We start from the raw sequence: 16,074 nt of genomic DNA, 5'->3' as shown, positions 1-16,074 counted from the left end.
CATAAGTTTTAGATAAATGATATGTTCATAATATTTTCACAATATTTTTACAACAAATCCTAAGTAACAGGTTGTTATTGGTTGTTATTGTTGGGACAAAAAAGAAATCTTAGTGTTAGGTTCAAATTTAAACTAATAACAATTAACCACCTATGATTTATTGTAAAAATGTTGTGGACGTAGCACCTCTCTAAATTTTATAGGTTGTAATAATTCTAATCTCTCTCTCTATTTTTCTACTACAGCCTTGCAAGTTTACTCTTTCCTAATCCATCAACATTATCTTGTAAAAATAGGAAATGAATAAAAAAGAAAAAGAGAAAGAAAAAAATAGTCAATGAGTAGTGCTAGGCTGCAAGTATCCTAGAATTCTGGTAACTAATTAACTCTCTTAGGATAAATCCTTATCTAGAGGCCTATTATTATAACCATTTGTAGTTTTGTACCAGAATTCAATATCTTCTTCCTCTTCTCTTTGCTATATAAATCCTCACTTCTCAGCTTGTGTTGTCAAAAATTGTTATACCAATTGTTTTAACAATTTTTTTTTTATATTTATTTACCAACAATGGGTACGGTAACTTTTTCTTGTGTCTTTGTTGTGTTGGCCTTTTTATTGGCTAATGTTAATGGTGTTGAAGTCGGATTTTATGAATTGAAGAGGGGAGATTTCTCTGTGAAGCTTACCAACTATGGTGCAGTTATTAACTCTGTTATTCTCCCTGATAGAAATGGTGTGTAATTGTTCTTTCCTCTCTCTCTCTTTTGGCTTTATAACCTTTATGATTTTGTTTTGTTATGCACTATTATTTTTTAACTCTGTTATCTAAATCAATGTTATTTTGATTTATTTTATCAGGGAAACTAGATGATGTAGTTCTTGGATTCGATTCAGTTGATGGCTACAAGGTGGGACTTATCCAACTTCCTTTATTTCCCTCTGCCATCAATGTATTAGTTGAAAACAGCAATAGAATGAAACTTTTGCTTGCGAAGATAGATTTTATTATTTTAATACCAAAATTATTTAAATATATATAGGTATTTGGTTAAAAAGAGAGTGAAAAATATCATACTTTATGTGAAACTAGTAAACTAGAATCATAGGAAGATTCTTGATTTAATCTATTTGAAATTCTTAATATTGGGAGATGGGCCCCCTAGAGAGGATCATACAGTCTAAAATAATGATAATCTAAACTTTTTGTGGCTAAGAATTATCAAAAATTAGAATGCTAGCCCGTCAAGAGCCTTGTAATTCAATTGACATTATCAAATATTTTCAATGGAGACATCTCCTCCCCCAAATATTGAACTATCCACCAAAAAAAAAAATTTGCTAGCCTCTAATGATAAAAAGTTTCTAATGATATCTGCAGAACGATACAACCTACTTTGGAGCCGTTGTTGGACGAGTTGCTAACAGAATTGGAGGAGCTAAATTTACTTTGAATGGCACCACTTATAATTTGGTTGCCAATGAAGGAAAGAACATACTCCATGGTATATTCATCATATCCTTGTATTTATTCTGTAGTCTATAAATCCTATCTGGAATGTAATAAGTTTCTGATATTTGAAATAATTATGTTGGATATCAGGTGGTCCTAAAGGATATGGTGATGTTATATGGTCTGTATTGACTTACAAACCGGATAGTCACATTACATTCACCTATGAAAGTTCTGATGGTGAAGAGGGTAATATATCTTTATCTCTTCTCTCTTTTTCTTATTCTTAATTTTTTAATTTTTTTTATCCTCTATATTTTTGATATTTACTAAAGCTTTATGGATTAAATTGTTACTATCAAAACTATATTGGATAAACTTTTTTTTTTCAAACAGCTCTCTAACTTGTCACTTATAAGACCATCAAGTGTATTAAATGATAGTAAAATTTATTAAAACATATAGATAAGCCACATGACTTTATAGTAGGCCATGTGACTAAAAATACACATGAATAGTCTTTTGAGTTGTCACATAATGGGTTTGAGGAAAATTCATCTGAAAATTCTGTCCAAACTGTAAAATGAAGCATGAAAAAGGCCTGACTGTTACATTCTTAACTCACCACTGCTGGGATTTGTGTTGAACTTTTGCAGGCTTTCCTGGTGCCCTTTCTGTCGCAGTGACATACATGCTCATTGATACAAACAAATTAGGTGTGAAATTTGAAGCCAAGGCTCACAACAAGGCCACACCAGTGAATTTAGCCCAGCATGCTTACTGGAATCTCGGCGGCCACAATAGTGGTGATATCCTCTCACACGAACTCCAGATTTTCGGATCCCATATTACACCAGTTGATGAAGAACTCATCCCCACCGGTGAATTGACCCCCGTCAAAGGAACACCATTTGATTTCCTCGAACTCCATAAGATTGGTGACAGGATAAATGAGCTACCTAAAGGATATGACATTAACTATGCCTTAGATGGTAACAGTACTGCGCACTTTAGGAGGGCTGCAGAGGTGTATGATAGTGTATCTGGAAGAAGACTGCAGCTGTGGACTAGTGCACCCGGAGTGCAGCTTTACACTGGTAACTTGGTGCATGATGTGAAGGGTAAAGGTGGTTACATTTATAAGGAGCATGCTGCACTTTGCTTGGAGACACAAGGGTTCCCTGACTCTGTGAATCACCCTAACTTCCCTTCACAGATTGTCAACCCGGGAGAGACCTATAAGCATATTATGGTCTATCGGTTCACAGCTCACTAGAACTTCTAAACATTCAAGGGAAAATTTTTTGAATGTTTTGCTCAGGTTCTTCATTTTTTGTGATGTTTTCCATAACAAAAATTGTGCAGATATTTTGACATATATTCTTATTGTGGATGTCCTTAAGAACTAGTCTTGTTTAATTCATAAATGAACTCTGCATAATCGTGCAACATGCACTATTGAAACCGAGTCTAATTTTGTTCAATTCTCATCTCATACCTTTTTTAAAAAAAATTAATCATGTGGATTTGAGGTTCTTGCTTACTTAAGAAGCCATCTGAACATGGCTCTGTTTTGTTTTCTTCCGGTAGGTTGAGCTATCAAACAACTTTGTATAAACATTAATCATTTAGAATGCTCTAGTGGTTGGTGGCTAAAAACAACTAAAGATCACAAGGATCCACAGGTTCTGTGGATGTTAGTGTTGGGTCACAATCTAGTATTACATGATTTGAGAACTTCAACAAAAAAATTTAATACAATACCAAAAAGTTTTGACTAATATTATCATGCCAATATCTCAACCCAATCAGAAAGTAAATCAATGATTCAGTCATGCCAATATCTTGTTATGCACTTCTATTACTTCAATTTCTATTCTTTGGTGGACAATAAATACATTACTACTTTAACAAGGAGTACAAATTATTTCATTACAAAGATAGATTTTCATTCTATTCTGTCCCACACTAAAGACTAGCCTTCCTTCTTCACCAAGAGGAATTTGCAAGTCTTAATCAAAGAAAATTTTCCATGAACAAGATAATCATAATTTCCATAGCTAAAGCCATTCTTGCGTGCTTATATCAAAATAATGGTAAACTTTTACTAAACATAATTTTCTCTCAAAATACTCCACCGGGGGACTCACCAATTTAATCATGTGTCTTATGTGAATTACAAAATTCAACAAAAAATATAATCAAATCCCAAAAAATATTTTGATTAATAATGTCAATATCTCAGGCCAATAAGAAGATAAAGAACAAATTCGTCCTTGATTTGTACACCAAAATAAAAACCAAAATTTGTCATCTTTCTTTTTGCACTAACTCCCCAGCAAAAATCTTTTTCTCTTAGTTTCACACTCAATTGTCTCTCTCTTCTGAGGGGATATTTGAGCCAAAGCCATAGGAAATACATTAATTTTATGAAAAATGAATATAAATTCTCTTTAACAATTTCTCAACAGTAAGATTAGTTGAATCGATGATTGTTCCCTTGATTGGCAATATTTCTAGGTTAGGGAACTTGATGACAAAAAAGGTACAATAATTAAAATAGAAACGAATTATAACTTGCCTTGCATCAACCGTTACCCAAATTGATTCTATCACCACTCACCAGTCTAATTGTGACACCAAATTAACTGGTACAACTAATTCTGTTCAAGTATATTATATGATTATATCATATAATAAGTGGTGGTGAGTAGTGATGTGAATGCCCTGGCACCTAACGAAAGCTAAAGTTGCTTGTGGACCAATTTAAGCCCCTACATTATTAGCTTTTCAAACAGAAACACCAAAACCATGGAATAATAATTTTCCTCCAAAACAGTATGGGAGAAAGATAAAAGATAAAGAATTAATAGAAAACTAATATTAATTATAACAAACCAAAAAAAAAAAAAAAAAAAAAAACTTGGCAACTACATTTAGCTTGAACTGGCAGAAAAATTTTCTACTTTTTACAGATTCAAACTATTTCTTTTCTTGAAAAGTATGAGGATTCTACATTCAGAAGGATGGAAAAAGAAACAAATTTCTTGCTAATTAGACACATTCAACTGGCATGTGAAACCGACATAATGGACAGAGGTTACTCTGCTTAAGCCAACTCACAATACAATCTTCATGGTAGACATGAGAGCAAGGCAAACGAGTAGCTTCAAACCCCATCAAAATATCTTCCATACATATAACGCATTGTGTTTCAAAATCTTCAACTTTAACCTTCTCCAATTTCTCAACCAATGATTTTCTTCCACAAACCGAGCTTGTATTCACCCAGGTATCCATGGATTCCCATAAAGCCTCAGAAAGTTCAAGTTCTTGATCAAAGCCTTGTATAACAGTAAGAACCACCATCATTGGAATAGTCTTGCGGTGCATGTTGTCAGCCTCACAAGCAAGTTCACGAGCAACAGTTGAAATCTTTTGTATCGTTGATGGCTGAACATTGAAGGGCACGTCCATCTGAGAAAGCTTATTGGACAAGATGAACCATGAGTTTTGGTTCATTATCAATAGGTCACGTTGCATAGTGAATGATTTGTATTTGGTGGGGCTTGTGGCAATCTGGCCTTGTACATCAATTGATTCAAAATTGGCATACAATTCAATTAAAAACTCAGGGTATGGTGAACAACTTTCGGGTTCAATGTAGTTTTCGGGTTGCCATGCCTCGCATCTATGGTGGAAAATTGTGGTGCTAGACATCTTGAAGAAAGGAGAAGAAAAAACCAGAGAGCAAGAGAGTGCAAGAGATATTAAAGATGACCAAAGGCTAATAGAGGCTCTTAAAAGTCTGAGAGAGTTTTTTTTTTTTTTTTGGGTGTGTTTGTGTGTGTGTCTGTGTAGGAGTAGGAGTAGTTTTGAAGATAAAGAATTTCAGTTCTATTTGGAGTAGGAGTTGCTTTGAAGATATAGACTTTGAGTTGGTTTGTGACCGTTGTATAACTGCTAATAGATTTTGATGTCCTTGCGGAACTACTCTTTCTTTTTAATCAGATCTTTGATTCTAACCAGGATTAGGAGTTCCTTTCTTGGGATTCTGTTTCCTATTACTTGATTTTTGTTAGCTGACTCTGTTAAGATGCTAAATTGTTTAAAATATTCAAGAAAACACTTTTATTATAATTTGTATAATGTATATGTTAGAATTTACTTTGGGTTAAAGTGACACTTGGTGTGAAGCAATGTTACATTACTTAATAACTTGTTATTGAATTTATATTTTGAAAATCCAACAATTGAATTACACGTTCTATATGTTCTTAACATACATGCTAATTAAATGTAATTTACCATTCGATTCATAAACTCATCTTTTATGCATTATTTTAAACTACAAAAAAATTGAATTTAAATAATTGATTGATGACATGGCTATTGATCTTTGATTATCTTTAAATTTTATAAGTATAGAGAATATATGATAATAATATAATCTAACGATGGATTTATCAAAATTCACATCTAATTATATATATATATATAGTTGAGTTCAAGTTATACCTAATATAATTATAAGTAATGTTACATTACCTAAAAACTTTTTATTAGAATAATATTTCAAAACTCACATCGTTGGATTATGCATACCAAGTCTTGTGTCCAATGACGAAGCCAGGAATTTAGGTTGGAGGGCAAAATTAAAAAACAAGATTAAAAGTAAAAAATTAATTAATATTAATAACAAAATAAATAAACAACTATATCCTAATGTAATTGTCATATATAATCTAACATAAATATAAACTTTAATTTATTTTTTCACACCTAGCTTAAAAGTAGTTTGTTTAAATTATATTATACCTTTTTTTTTCTTTTTTCAGAATTCTATTTTGCTTCTAACTCCTATTCTGCAAAGTAGTGGGTTTTTTTTTTTTTTTTTTTTTAATCTATCATTACTAGGTGGGACCCATTATTTTTATATAAGAGTTGTAATAGGTGTATAACTCTGTAAGTCTATTAGCATTAGGGTAAGAAAAGCTGTCGTGATAATTGAAAAAAAGTCAAACAAGCTAGTGTTCTTTGTCCTCTGTGTAGGGGGAAAAAATAAGACATTTCAGTTCAATATACTAGTATTATTTTAAGAGTTCAGGGGGCCAATCCTTCCCCCCCCCCCCCCCCCCCCCCCCCCCCCTTACCTCTACTTGTGTTAATCAAATGTCATTTACTATTTAATCTAAAAACTCATCTTTTATGTACAATTTTAAATACAAAAATTTAAGATTTAAACACACGATAGATAACATTGTTATCGATCTCTAATTATCATGAAATTTTGTATGCAGAGTATAAGAAGAGAATCTTAACCAATAGTGGATATATTAAAATTTGCATCCAATAAAAAATTACCAAGTGATGTAAACCTTGCTTAAAATTACATCAAATGTAACTTGAAACCAATGTGATGGACCAGATAGACTAAAGTGGATCGAAATGGACTAAAGTGGACTAGATGGACTAAACTAGACCGAATAGACCAAAGTGGACCGAACTAAACTAAAGCGGGCCGAAATAGACCAAAATGCTCCAATAATATGGCTCTACAGGAGCGTAGCACTAATAAATGTTATACTTCATTTTTTAGATATTATATAGATATAGAGGAGAAATTACAAGAATAAATTGACAAAATATGTGTTAAATGTCTCTATCTTTAAATTTGAGTCTAATTTATTTTTGAAGTTTAGATGGTTATTAACAGTTGTGGTGGGTCATGTGTCGCATTTTCCTCAATCTCTTGAAACCGCTTTCCAATGTCATTTCCTCCTTGTTCCTTGTGTTTTAACTCCTTATTTAAACCCATATCTCATTGTAATTATTGCACTAACCCACTCTATTGGTCAATATAACTCGGTTTTGAATTAATAGGAAACCTTAATATACTGCATCTAAGGTATTCCTACTTAAGTTTTACCCTAATTTTTAAAAAGAGAAAGCATGAACTTTGCAAATATGGATTATTGATAGTAACCATGTCTTAGGACATACCAACATAAAACACGACAGGTTGAATATAAAATTTTTACTTTTGAAAGGAGGAATCACAATAAAGCCTTCATGATTATGTCTGTACAATTTTTTTCAAGGAGAACATGAAAGATGGTATAAGGTTGGAGCAAATACCGAGTCACAAAATGTTCAGCTTCACTTTCTGTGGCCTATAGATATAAAACCAAAAGAAGCCTCACAATTTGTTCATGAACGGATCACAAAAATCAGAAGTATAGCAGCTTATGCAAAATGGGCAATACTAATAAAAAGGTAAATATTTCCACTATCATACAGAAACAAATAATGTGATCACCATATATCACAAACAGATTGGATTTTCAGAAATCCCAAGAAAGTTTTGTGGCAAAAAAGAAAAGAAAAAAAGAAAGAAAGAGGAAGCCGAAAGAAAAGGTCTAAATCACTAAAACATAAATTGTTTTCAATGACTTGCAGTGGTTGTCTTCTTAAAATCAATCTTGTCAACCTTAACCTCTCCGTCTATGAGTTCATAAACGTAGACCACAACTCGTAGGCCATCGATGTCCATGAGGACAAAGCTAGGGTTAACATCATAGGTGATGCTGCTGTAGGCACCAGTTGCAGACCCTGGGTTTATGACAACACCTCCTTCATGCTTATAAGCCGTAAACTGATGAGTGTGACCTGTTACAAGAATGTCTACATCCAACTGCCTCTGGAGCATGGCCAGTGAGTCTAGGTCACCCCAAGGAATAACCTTCAGATAAATCAAATCAAATTATAAAGTGATCACTACCAGCTGAAATTTCAGGACATTTCCAAATGCATTCAACTAATTCTCAACTTATCCTCCATAACAGATTTTAAATTTCAGCCTTTGGAACATATGCTGGTCAACTTAATACAAAAAGAGGCATACATACACAAAATCAAGTTATACTTGTTGTAACTCTGTCAATATTACACCACTTAATTACTTTTTATTGGATTAATATTTTAAAAATCCCCCAAATTTGACTATATGCTTTCTTTGATCTTAATAGGCATGCTAAATTTTGTGTTAATCAGATGGTATCGTAATCCAATCCATTATCTCTAAATAGTATTATTTTAAAGTACACAAAATATATAAACATTTTATAGATGGGATAGTTTTTGATCTTTGATCATCTCAATAATTTGCAAGCAAGAAGGGTGACAATATAATCCAATGGTGGATTTGCTAAAAAAACATATCAAATAGAAAAGTACTAAGTGGTGTGACTTGAAAGTTGAAACCATCCCTATAACATACATACATACATACATACACACACACACACACACACACACACATATATATATATATATAGAGAGAGAGAGAGAGAGTAGTCTGAATTTCGCTATAGGATTTGCAACTGAATACTGGGCTGGGCCACCTCGAATGGTGTGAGCCATATGCAGGGAATGCACGTATGGTTTTAGGGAGATCTGGTAGATAAATGTTAGGAATCTAAACATCATGGAAGGGCATTTGATTTCTTCATTCTAGATATCAGCATGTTTAATCAATTCACCACAACCAAGATCAGCCAGATATAGAAACAATTGTTGTGGTGCTGCAAAGAGGTCACTGATGAAAGATCTACCCCCCAAATTTTTTTCCCCCCTTTTCTCCTCATAAGAAAGTGGGTGCCAGTCACTAAACTTCTGCCAATTATACCCCCTTCAGTGTAAACATTCTTGTGATTTGGTTTCAATTTAACAAGAAGCTCATTAAAATGAAATCAATAATGCTTTAAGGTCAAGAAAGATTACCGTAAATAAATGAATTCATGTCAATTAACTAAACATTCTTTGAGAAAATTAAGAAATACAAATAAAAATTTTAAAACACTGAAGGACAAGGGGAACCAAACCTGATGACCATGACATAGTCCCAGCTTAAACTGCCCAATAGTCAGTGTCTTGGTCTCTGGATAGCGCATCTCTTCATCATATTCACCTCTAGTAATATGCAAGTCAGGACAAAGAGTCTTCAAGTAGTCATGAACTTCCTGGAAATATCATAGGAAAATTATGAGCCACTGCCCAATTATAGATAACACAGGTATAAAAAAAAGTACAGGCAAGATGACTTTTAATTCACATGCCCTATAGTTAGCTGGCTTGAATAAATAAAGCAGAGCAGTTGCAGAAATATATGGATTAATACTTAAGCAGGATGAAGAGTAAGGTCATGGGTTCAAAATCCCAATGGATGCATGTGAAACTTACCAATAAAAATAAATAAATAAAAAATTAAAAAGCAACAGATGTTTGAGAAAATCTACAAATCAGGGCCACAATTCAAGTTTTAGCCAACCATGACTAGAAGGGAAGAAGAGAAATAACATATGCTACAAAAAACAAGTCAAGTGAGCATGAGTCAGAATTCACAAAGTACCCAAAAATAGATAAAACTAAGAGTACTCTAACTATAATAACTTATTAATAATTCAAGGCTGCGGTTCACAGATGCCTTTAGGGCATTTGTTAATGTACCATTTAAGAAAATTTTAATACCACTTTTATGAAAAATATAAAAAGTTGTAAAAAAAAAAAATCAGTTACTTTTTTCTTTTCCCATAAAATACTTCTAAAAATATTTCCTAAACCAATTCCCTTAGGGCATCCAATAACTTTTCCCATAATTCAATAATTACAATGGGAGAGGGGTGATTTGAACCCTAGATGTCTCCATTAGAAACCCAAGAGGCTAAGAAGCACGGACATTGGACACAAGCACGGATATGGGTATGGGTACAGGTACAACATGGCGACACAACATTTTTTGAAAAAATAGGACACGGGTACAGCAAGACACACTTATTAAATAATTATTTAATATATTTTTATTTATATTTTCTACATATTGTTAATTTTCATATAATGTTAATTATATATCAATTTAAGAGCAATAATGGATAATAAAGTGATTTCATGACTATTAAAGGATGTTTAGAAATTAGAATACAAACCAAGAATAAGAATATTTATTAATCTTCAAATGCACTGTTACTATTATTTTTATTAACATATGCACTGTTACTATTAGAGCGTGAATATCCTTGTTTTTTGAAAGGGTATTTGATTCCTCTTGTTCCCATGTCCCTCCTGTGTCCTAGCCATGTCCCGCAAATTTTTTTTTTTTTTTTTTTTTAAAGGACATGGTTGGGACACACCTAGGACACACATGCAGAACTGCCCTAGGTGTGTCTTGTGTTTGACATGGATATGGAACACAAAAATGAAGTGTCTATGCTTCAAAGCCAGGAGGTGCCAACTAGTTGAGCTATATGGCTCTTGGCCTGACTATGATAATTTATTAGTCCTAATCAATCACATCTAGAAACAAAATTCATAGTTCATATGGTAAGATGGTTTATAACCAAGGATTCTAGGTTGGGAGACCGCAAACGCAAATGATGTACCCTGTGTTTATGCACAGCATGCATAGAGAGAGAATCTGAATCCACTATGAAGAAAATGAAGCAATAAGTTAAAATTCAAAACTAGACTTTCAGATATTTGAACCCCATAGCCAACTAGATGCTACACTGACACCTTCCAGAATATTTCAATCAGTTCAACTGGAGTGTTATGTTATAAGAGGCAGAAGAACACCTATTCCCTGAAACAAATGCCACTTGATAAACCAGAAAGCGCATGACACTTAATTGCAAACTCTTTTGAATCCCAAACAAAGTTGTGTTAGATATAAAATTACTACTTTAAATTTCAAATTCGTCTTTGGATATTTTAAACCTTAGAAGTTCCAAATGTCAAAGAACCTTGGACGCAAAAAAATAGAGGCCAAGACTGCAAGCTAAAAGAGTAGGAAAGTTGTTAACAAAAGGATATTATTATTTTTATTTGTAATTTACACATGCACGGATGCACCACAGGGGTCTTAAACCTACAATCTCAGCCTCCATCTTGTTCTAATAATAAGAGGAGATGTCAATTGAGCTAGAGTTTATTGGCTAACAAAAGAATAATAGACTTCAAGATATTAAAAAAAGGCTGAATATTTGGAATAAAATATTAACCCATCCAGGGAAAATTGCCATCAACCGGTAGGAAGAAATTCTAGAGATTGGCAAAAGTGAACACCAGGTTACAATATAAACTGGACAGCTCTAAAAGTCTGTTGTTTAATTTGCAAGGTCCAATACATAATCTACATGCTATTACTTAATATGTCTTGCGAAAAGAGATCTACAGGTGAATTGATTGAAAATGAAAAAATCATTTTTAGGGTAAGTGATTGAAACTGAAGAGCACAATCAATTGTTAAGGGGGGAAAAGTTGTATATCCCACAATTAAGGTTGATATAGACTTATCAAAAAAAAAAAAAACAATTAAGGTTAATATAGACTTTATTGGAAAACATGAGATGCACAAACATCAGCCAAAACATAGCGAGAGATTAAGGTAGGTGGAAAGAAGAATTTTCAAATTTCATGTTTCCGACATCCGTAAGTGATTCATAGACAGAGTTTCAGGCTATCTCACAAAAGCTTGAGTTAGACACTTTATCTTATGTAGCATTTGAAACAGACAAGCCACTGCCGTAATAGTAAGGCATCCCCTGCCCACCCAATCCCTCATCATTTAAGGCCATTAACAGCAATTCTAACGCTGCCCTAAATTAAATAACTGTTGGAAAAACATATACAGATACATCTACATACTAACAAGAAGCACAAAGCACCCACTAAAGTTACAAGTAGCAACTCTACTACTTCCACAGGACATCAAAACACCCTCTGACTATACCCATCAAGCATACCTTCACAAGTTAACAAAATTCCAGAAAGGACTATGTAGCTTATAACTCTTACCGAAAATCATACCATCCATCTAGCTCCCTTGGATTATAGAACATAACTTTGGGCCTAACTATTCCAAAAAAAAATAAAAAACTAAGTCAACTAGTTACATTAGCCTCAATTGAGCAAACCCATTTGTTTTCCAAGCCCCCATTAAACAAAAGTCTTTTATTTTATTCCCCCCCAACATTCTCAGTAAACAAACAGAAAAACCCAACCCAGGAAAAAACTTAACTAAACAACCCATACCAGCAAATTATAAGACAAACCCAGAAAGGAAATAGCATGATCAAAGAAATTGAACATACTTTGATGCAAAGATTTCCAGGGCAACATAACTTTGAGCCTAACTATTCAAAAAAAAAAAAAAACTAAGTCAACTAGTTACATTAGCCTCAATTGAGTAAACCCATTTGTTTTCCAAGACCCCCATTAAACCAAAGTCTTTTCTTTTATTCCCCCCCAACATTTTCTCAGCAAACAAACAGAAAAACCCAACACAGGAACAAAAAAAAAAACTTACTAAACAACCCATTACGGCAAATTATAAGACAAACCCAGAAAGGAAATAGCATGATCAAGGAAATTAAACATACTTTGATGCAAAGATTTCCAGGGCAAATGATGTGCTGGATCTTGCCAGGTACAAGCATGGACTTGAACTTAGCAGGCAAATCAGGTGCCCTATGGGGTACGTGCAAATCCCCCAAGGCCAACACCAAAACCATCCTCTAATCTCCAAAAACTCAAAAAACCCACCTGGGAAATCTGCCAAAAAGTCCAAGAATTTCAGTCATTCTAGCACATTAATAATTCAAATGCAATATTACCCAAAAACAAAAATTTACACACAAAAAAAGGTGCTTGATTAGATAAAGAAACTAAGATGGATCCAAAAAATAGTTACGGGTCAGAGGAGGAGCTAGAGATCATTACCAGTGAGATTGACCAATTTGCATAAGCCTCCTATTTTGCTTTTGTTTGACGCATTGAAAATTTTCGTTGTGTTAAATTTGTTGGGGGTGAGAAAAACGAAGTCGTTTTGTGAATGGTTATAGAGTTTGCAAGCCGAGTCTGGAACAGAGCAAGCTGCCACGTCCCGTTATAACATCTCCAGTTCTCTCATGTTTTTACACCAAAGAAAGACACGTGGCAAGCAACAAATCCTACGGTTAGAAAAAATCACACGTCAAATACCACTTTTTTGTCTATCCTTCTTCTTCGCATCTTTCCCCAACATCCCCACCTGAGCATTAGATGTGTCCAGATTGGCAGATCGGAACTTGATGGCAATGGGTTTGGAGTAAAACTGTGGGTTTCACAGCTAAGATTGGCATAGCAAAACAAGAAACCATGGATGTTTGGATTGACACGGTGGGTTTCATGGCTATGCCGCTATAAGCATGAGCATCGAGGCTCGTTCTGGTGGAGGCGTGTGAAATTGAGGTCCTCCGGCGACATCGGGTTTGATATGGATTTCTGGCCTTGGGAGTTCCGATGGGTTGTGGGTTTGGCATGAGACTTCTGAATATGCTTTGAAAGCTGTGAAAGAATCAGTCATGGAAGCTTTGAAAGCTTCCTCTCCTTCTTCAAAGCTTTGAAAGCAGCCATGATGTTCTTTTCTAATCTTTTATTCCTTAATTTTTTTTTATTCATTTATCCAATTAATTGGCTTTTCCCTTCGCATTCAAATCACAACTAATAAAACCCAAATCAAAGACCCAATTCATTGTTCTGTTCTCCAACAAAAGTTGTTCCATCAAACTTTGAAGCTCTTGAAAGAGTTCTTGAGCATCCTAGATACGGGTCTGGAGTGGCTGAACATTTTGTGATAGTGGAAACCATCAAAATATGATTTTGCAGGATCATTTATCGTAACAGGTGATTGAGGTAAACCCAGAAAATTTTTATTGAAAACTGAAAAAGGGTTAAAGGGGAGAGAAAATTATGTGGCTTATTTATGCCCTTAGGATTTGTTGCTTGCCACGTGTCTTTCATTGGTGTAAAAACATGAGAAAATTGGAGATATTATAATGGGAGGGGAGCCCGCCCCCTAATATTAAATAAACAACAAAAATAAGTAAATAAATGACCATGTTTAATAACAAAATTGGTAATAGTTTTAGGATCCGTTTGGATGGGGAAGTGAAAAAGTGAGAGGATGGAAAATATTTAGTTTTCCATCTTGTTTGTTTGGTTGGAGGGGTGGAAAAGTAGGATGATGGAAAACTCTTTTGTTTGGTTGAAGAAAAAAAGGGAATGATGAAAAATGTAATTTATATAAATTAACTATTATACTCTTATTACATAATATGTAAGAAATAGATTTATTTGTACTTCTTACATAATATTAAATTTATCACATCATATATATAAATTATTATTATTATTTTTATTATTATAATGTAAAAATTAGATCAGGTCACATTGAAAAAGAAAAAAAAAACGTTCAAGTCACGTGGAAAAAAAAAAAGGAAAGAGAAGAGAACGCTTCAGGTCACGTGAAAAGAAAAAAAAAAAAAAAAAAAAAAAAAAAAAAATTCAGGTCACGTTGAAAAAAAAAATTTTTAGGAGGGCATTACTGTAAAACTACCTCAGTGCAGTTTTCCCCATTGCTTTTCCTCCTGATTTGGGAGGAAAAAATTTGTGGGCCCAGGGAGAAAATTTTCTCCCTGGTCTTCCACTCTCCCTGTTTTCCTTTTATTCCCAAACAGAGGAAAACTCAATTTTCCACTCTATTTTCCTTCTTACATTTTCCATCCCTCCTAAAATCCACCCAACCAAACATAGTATTAGACTATAACTTTACTAAATAAAATAAATGTTATTATATATATTAAAAATTTAACTGTTAAATTACATGTTCTTTACACTCTTAATGCATATATTAAATTTTTTGTCAATTGAATATTATTTATTATATGATCTATAAGTTTATATTTTATTCATAATTTTAAACTACAAAAACTTACAATTTAAACAATTTATTGATAACATAACTATTGATCTTCAATTTTCTAATAATTTTACAAGTATGGAGTATATAAGAAAAAGATGCACCAATAGTGGATTTGTCAAAATTCACCTTCAATAAATAAATAAATAAAGATATTGAGTAAAATTGTAGTCTATAACAAATTTTATAACTAAACTTTGTCTATAAATAAATAAACAAAAATAAAACAGGTCAATTATTTTCAATCCACTTATACTTGACAAACGGGTTGAATCGATGGAATTCAAATGAAAAAAAAAAAATATTTAAAGTAGATTGTTATTCTTATGACTTTTATATGAATTTTGAGTGGTCTTGGCAATCCGAAATGATTTGTATTTTTTCACATTAAAAAAAAAAACCTTAAGACGTACTTTTTAACCCTTTTTTCTTTATATTTCTTTTGATACAATAAAAGTTATAAAATAAAAAAAAAAACAGAAAAAAAAAACTAAAAGATAAAGGTTAAATAACACATAAATCCTTAACTTTATTAACCAATAATTGATTGTAATAGTCTACTAGTCTAATATTTAATTCCAAAAAATAAGAAATGAAAATAAAAGAGATATACGTGTTATATATTAAACATGATATATAAGATTAATACCATCTATAAAACTACTAAGTGTGTTTTTGGATTAATTTTTCATTGAAAGCTTATTTGTTGAAAGTTGGAAAATTTTAAGTGTACTTTAAAAGAATAATAAGGCTTTTAAAAGTTATACATAAGCAAATAAACTAAAAAGTTTAAAGAACAAAAAAAACTCATCTAACTCATTCAATATA

The 16,074-nt window shown here is 32.8% G+C and overlaps 3 protein-coding genes across 3 annotated transcripts; 1 reads left to right on the top strand and 2 right to left on the bottom strand.

Annotated features, from left to right (window-relative positions):
• Window positions 1–509: 509 nt before the first annotated feature.
• Window positions 510–2,914, top strand: LOC126703485 (uncharacterized). The gene is made up of 5 exons (XM_050402447.1): window positions 510–734; window positions 860–909; window positions 1,380–1,503; window positions 1,602–1,700; window positions 2,108–2,914. The coding sequence occupies exons 1-5, from the start codon at window positions 569–571 to the stop codon at window positions 2,725–2,727; spliced, it is 1,059 nt and encodes a 352-aa protein (XP_050258404.1). The 5' UTR covers window positions 510–568; the 3' UTR covers window positions 2,728–2,914.
• Window positions 2,915–4,505: 1,591 nt separating this feature from the next.
• On the bottom strand, window positions 4,506–5,171 carry LOC126704169 (probable E3 ubiquitin-protein ligase RHC2A). Its single transcript, XM_050403193.1, has one exon. It carries the CDS (start codon window positions 5,169–5,171, stop codon window positions 4,506–4,508), a length of 666 nt encoding a protein of 221 aa, XP_050259150.1.
• Window positions 5,172–7,697: 2,526 nt separating this feature from the next.
• LOC126702027 (vacuolar protein sorting-associated protein 29) lies at window positions 7,698–13,393 on the bottom strand. The gene is made up of 4 exons (XM_050400626.1): window positions 13,227–13,393; window positions 12,887–13,058; window positions 9,335–9,472; window positions 7,698–8,193 (listed from the first exon to the last, which is right to left on the bottom strand). Exons 2-4 carry the CDS (start codon window positions 13,016–13,018, stop codon window positions 7,897–7,899), a joined length of 567 nt encoding a protein of 188 aa, XP_050256583.1. The 5' UTR covers window positions 13,019–13,058; window positions 13,227–13,393; the 3' UTR covers window positions 7,698–7,896.
• Between the last annotated feature and the right edge of the window lie 2,681 nt (window positions 13,394–16,074).

This window comes from Quercus robur, chromosome 10 (assembly GCF_932294415.1).
Source record: "Quercus robur chromosome 10, dhQueRobu3.1, whole genome shotgun sequence".
In the NCBI taxonomy this organism is placed as follows: Eukaryota; Viridiplantae; Streptophyta; class Magnoliopsida; order Fagales; family Fagaceae; genus Quercus; species Quercus robur.
This window is presented reverse-complemented; position numbering and strand designations above follow the sequence as displayed.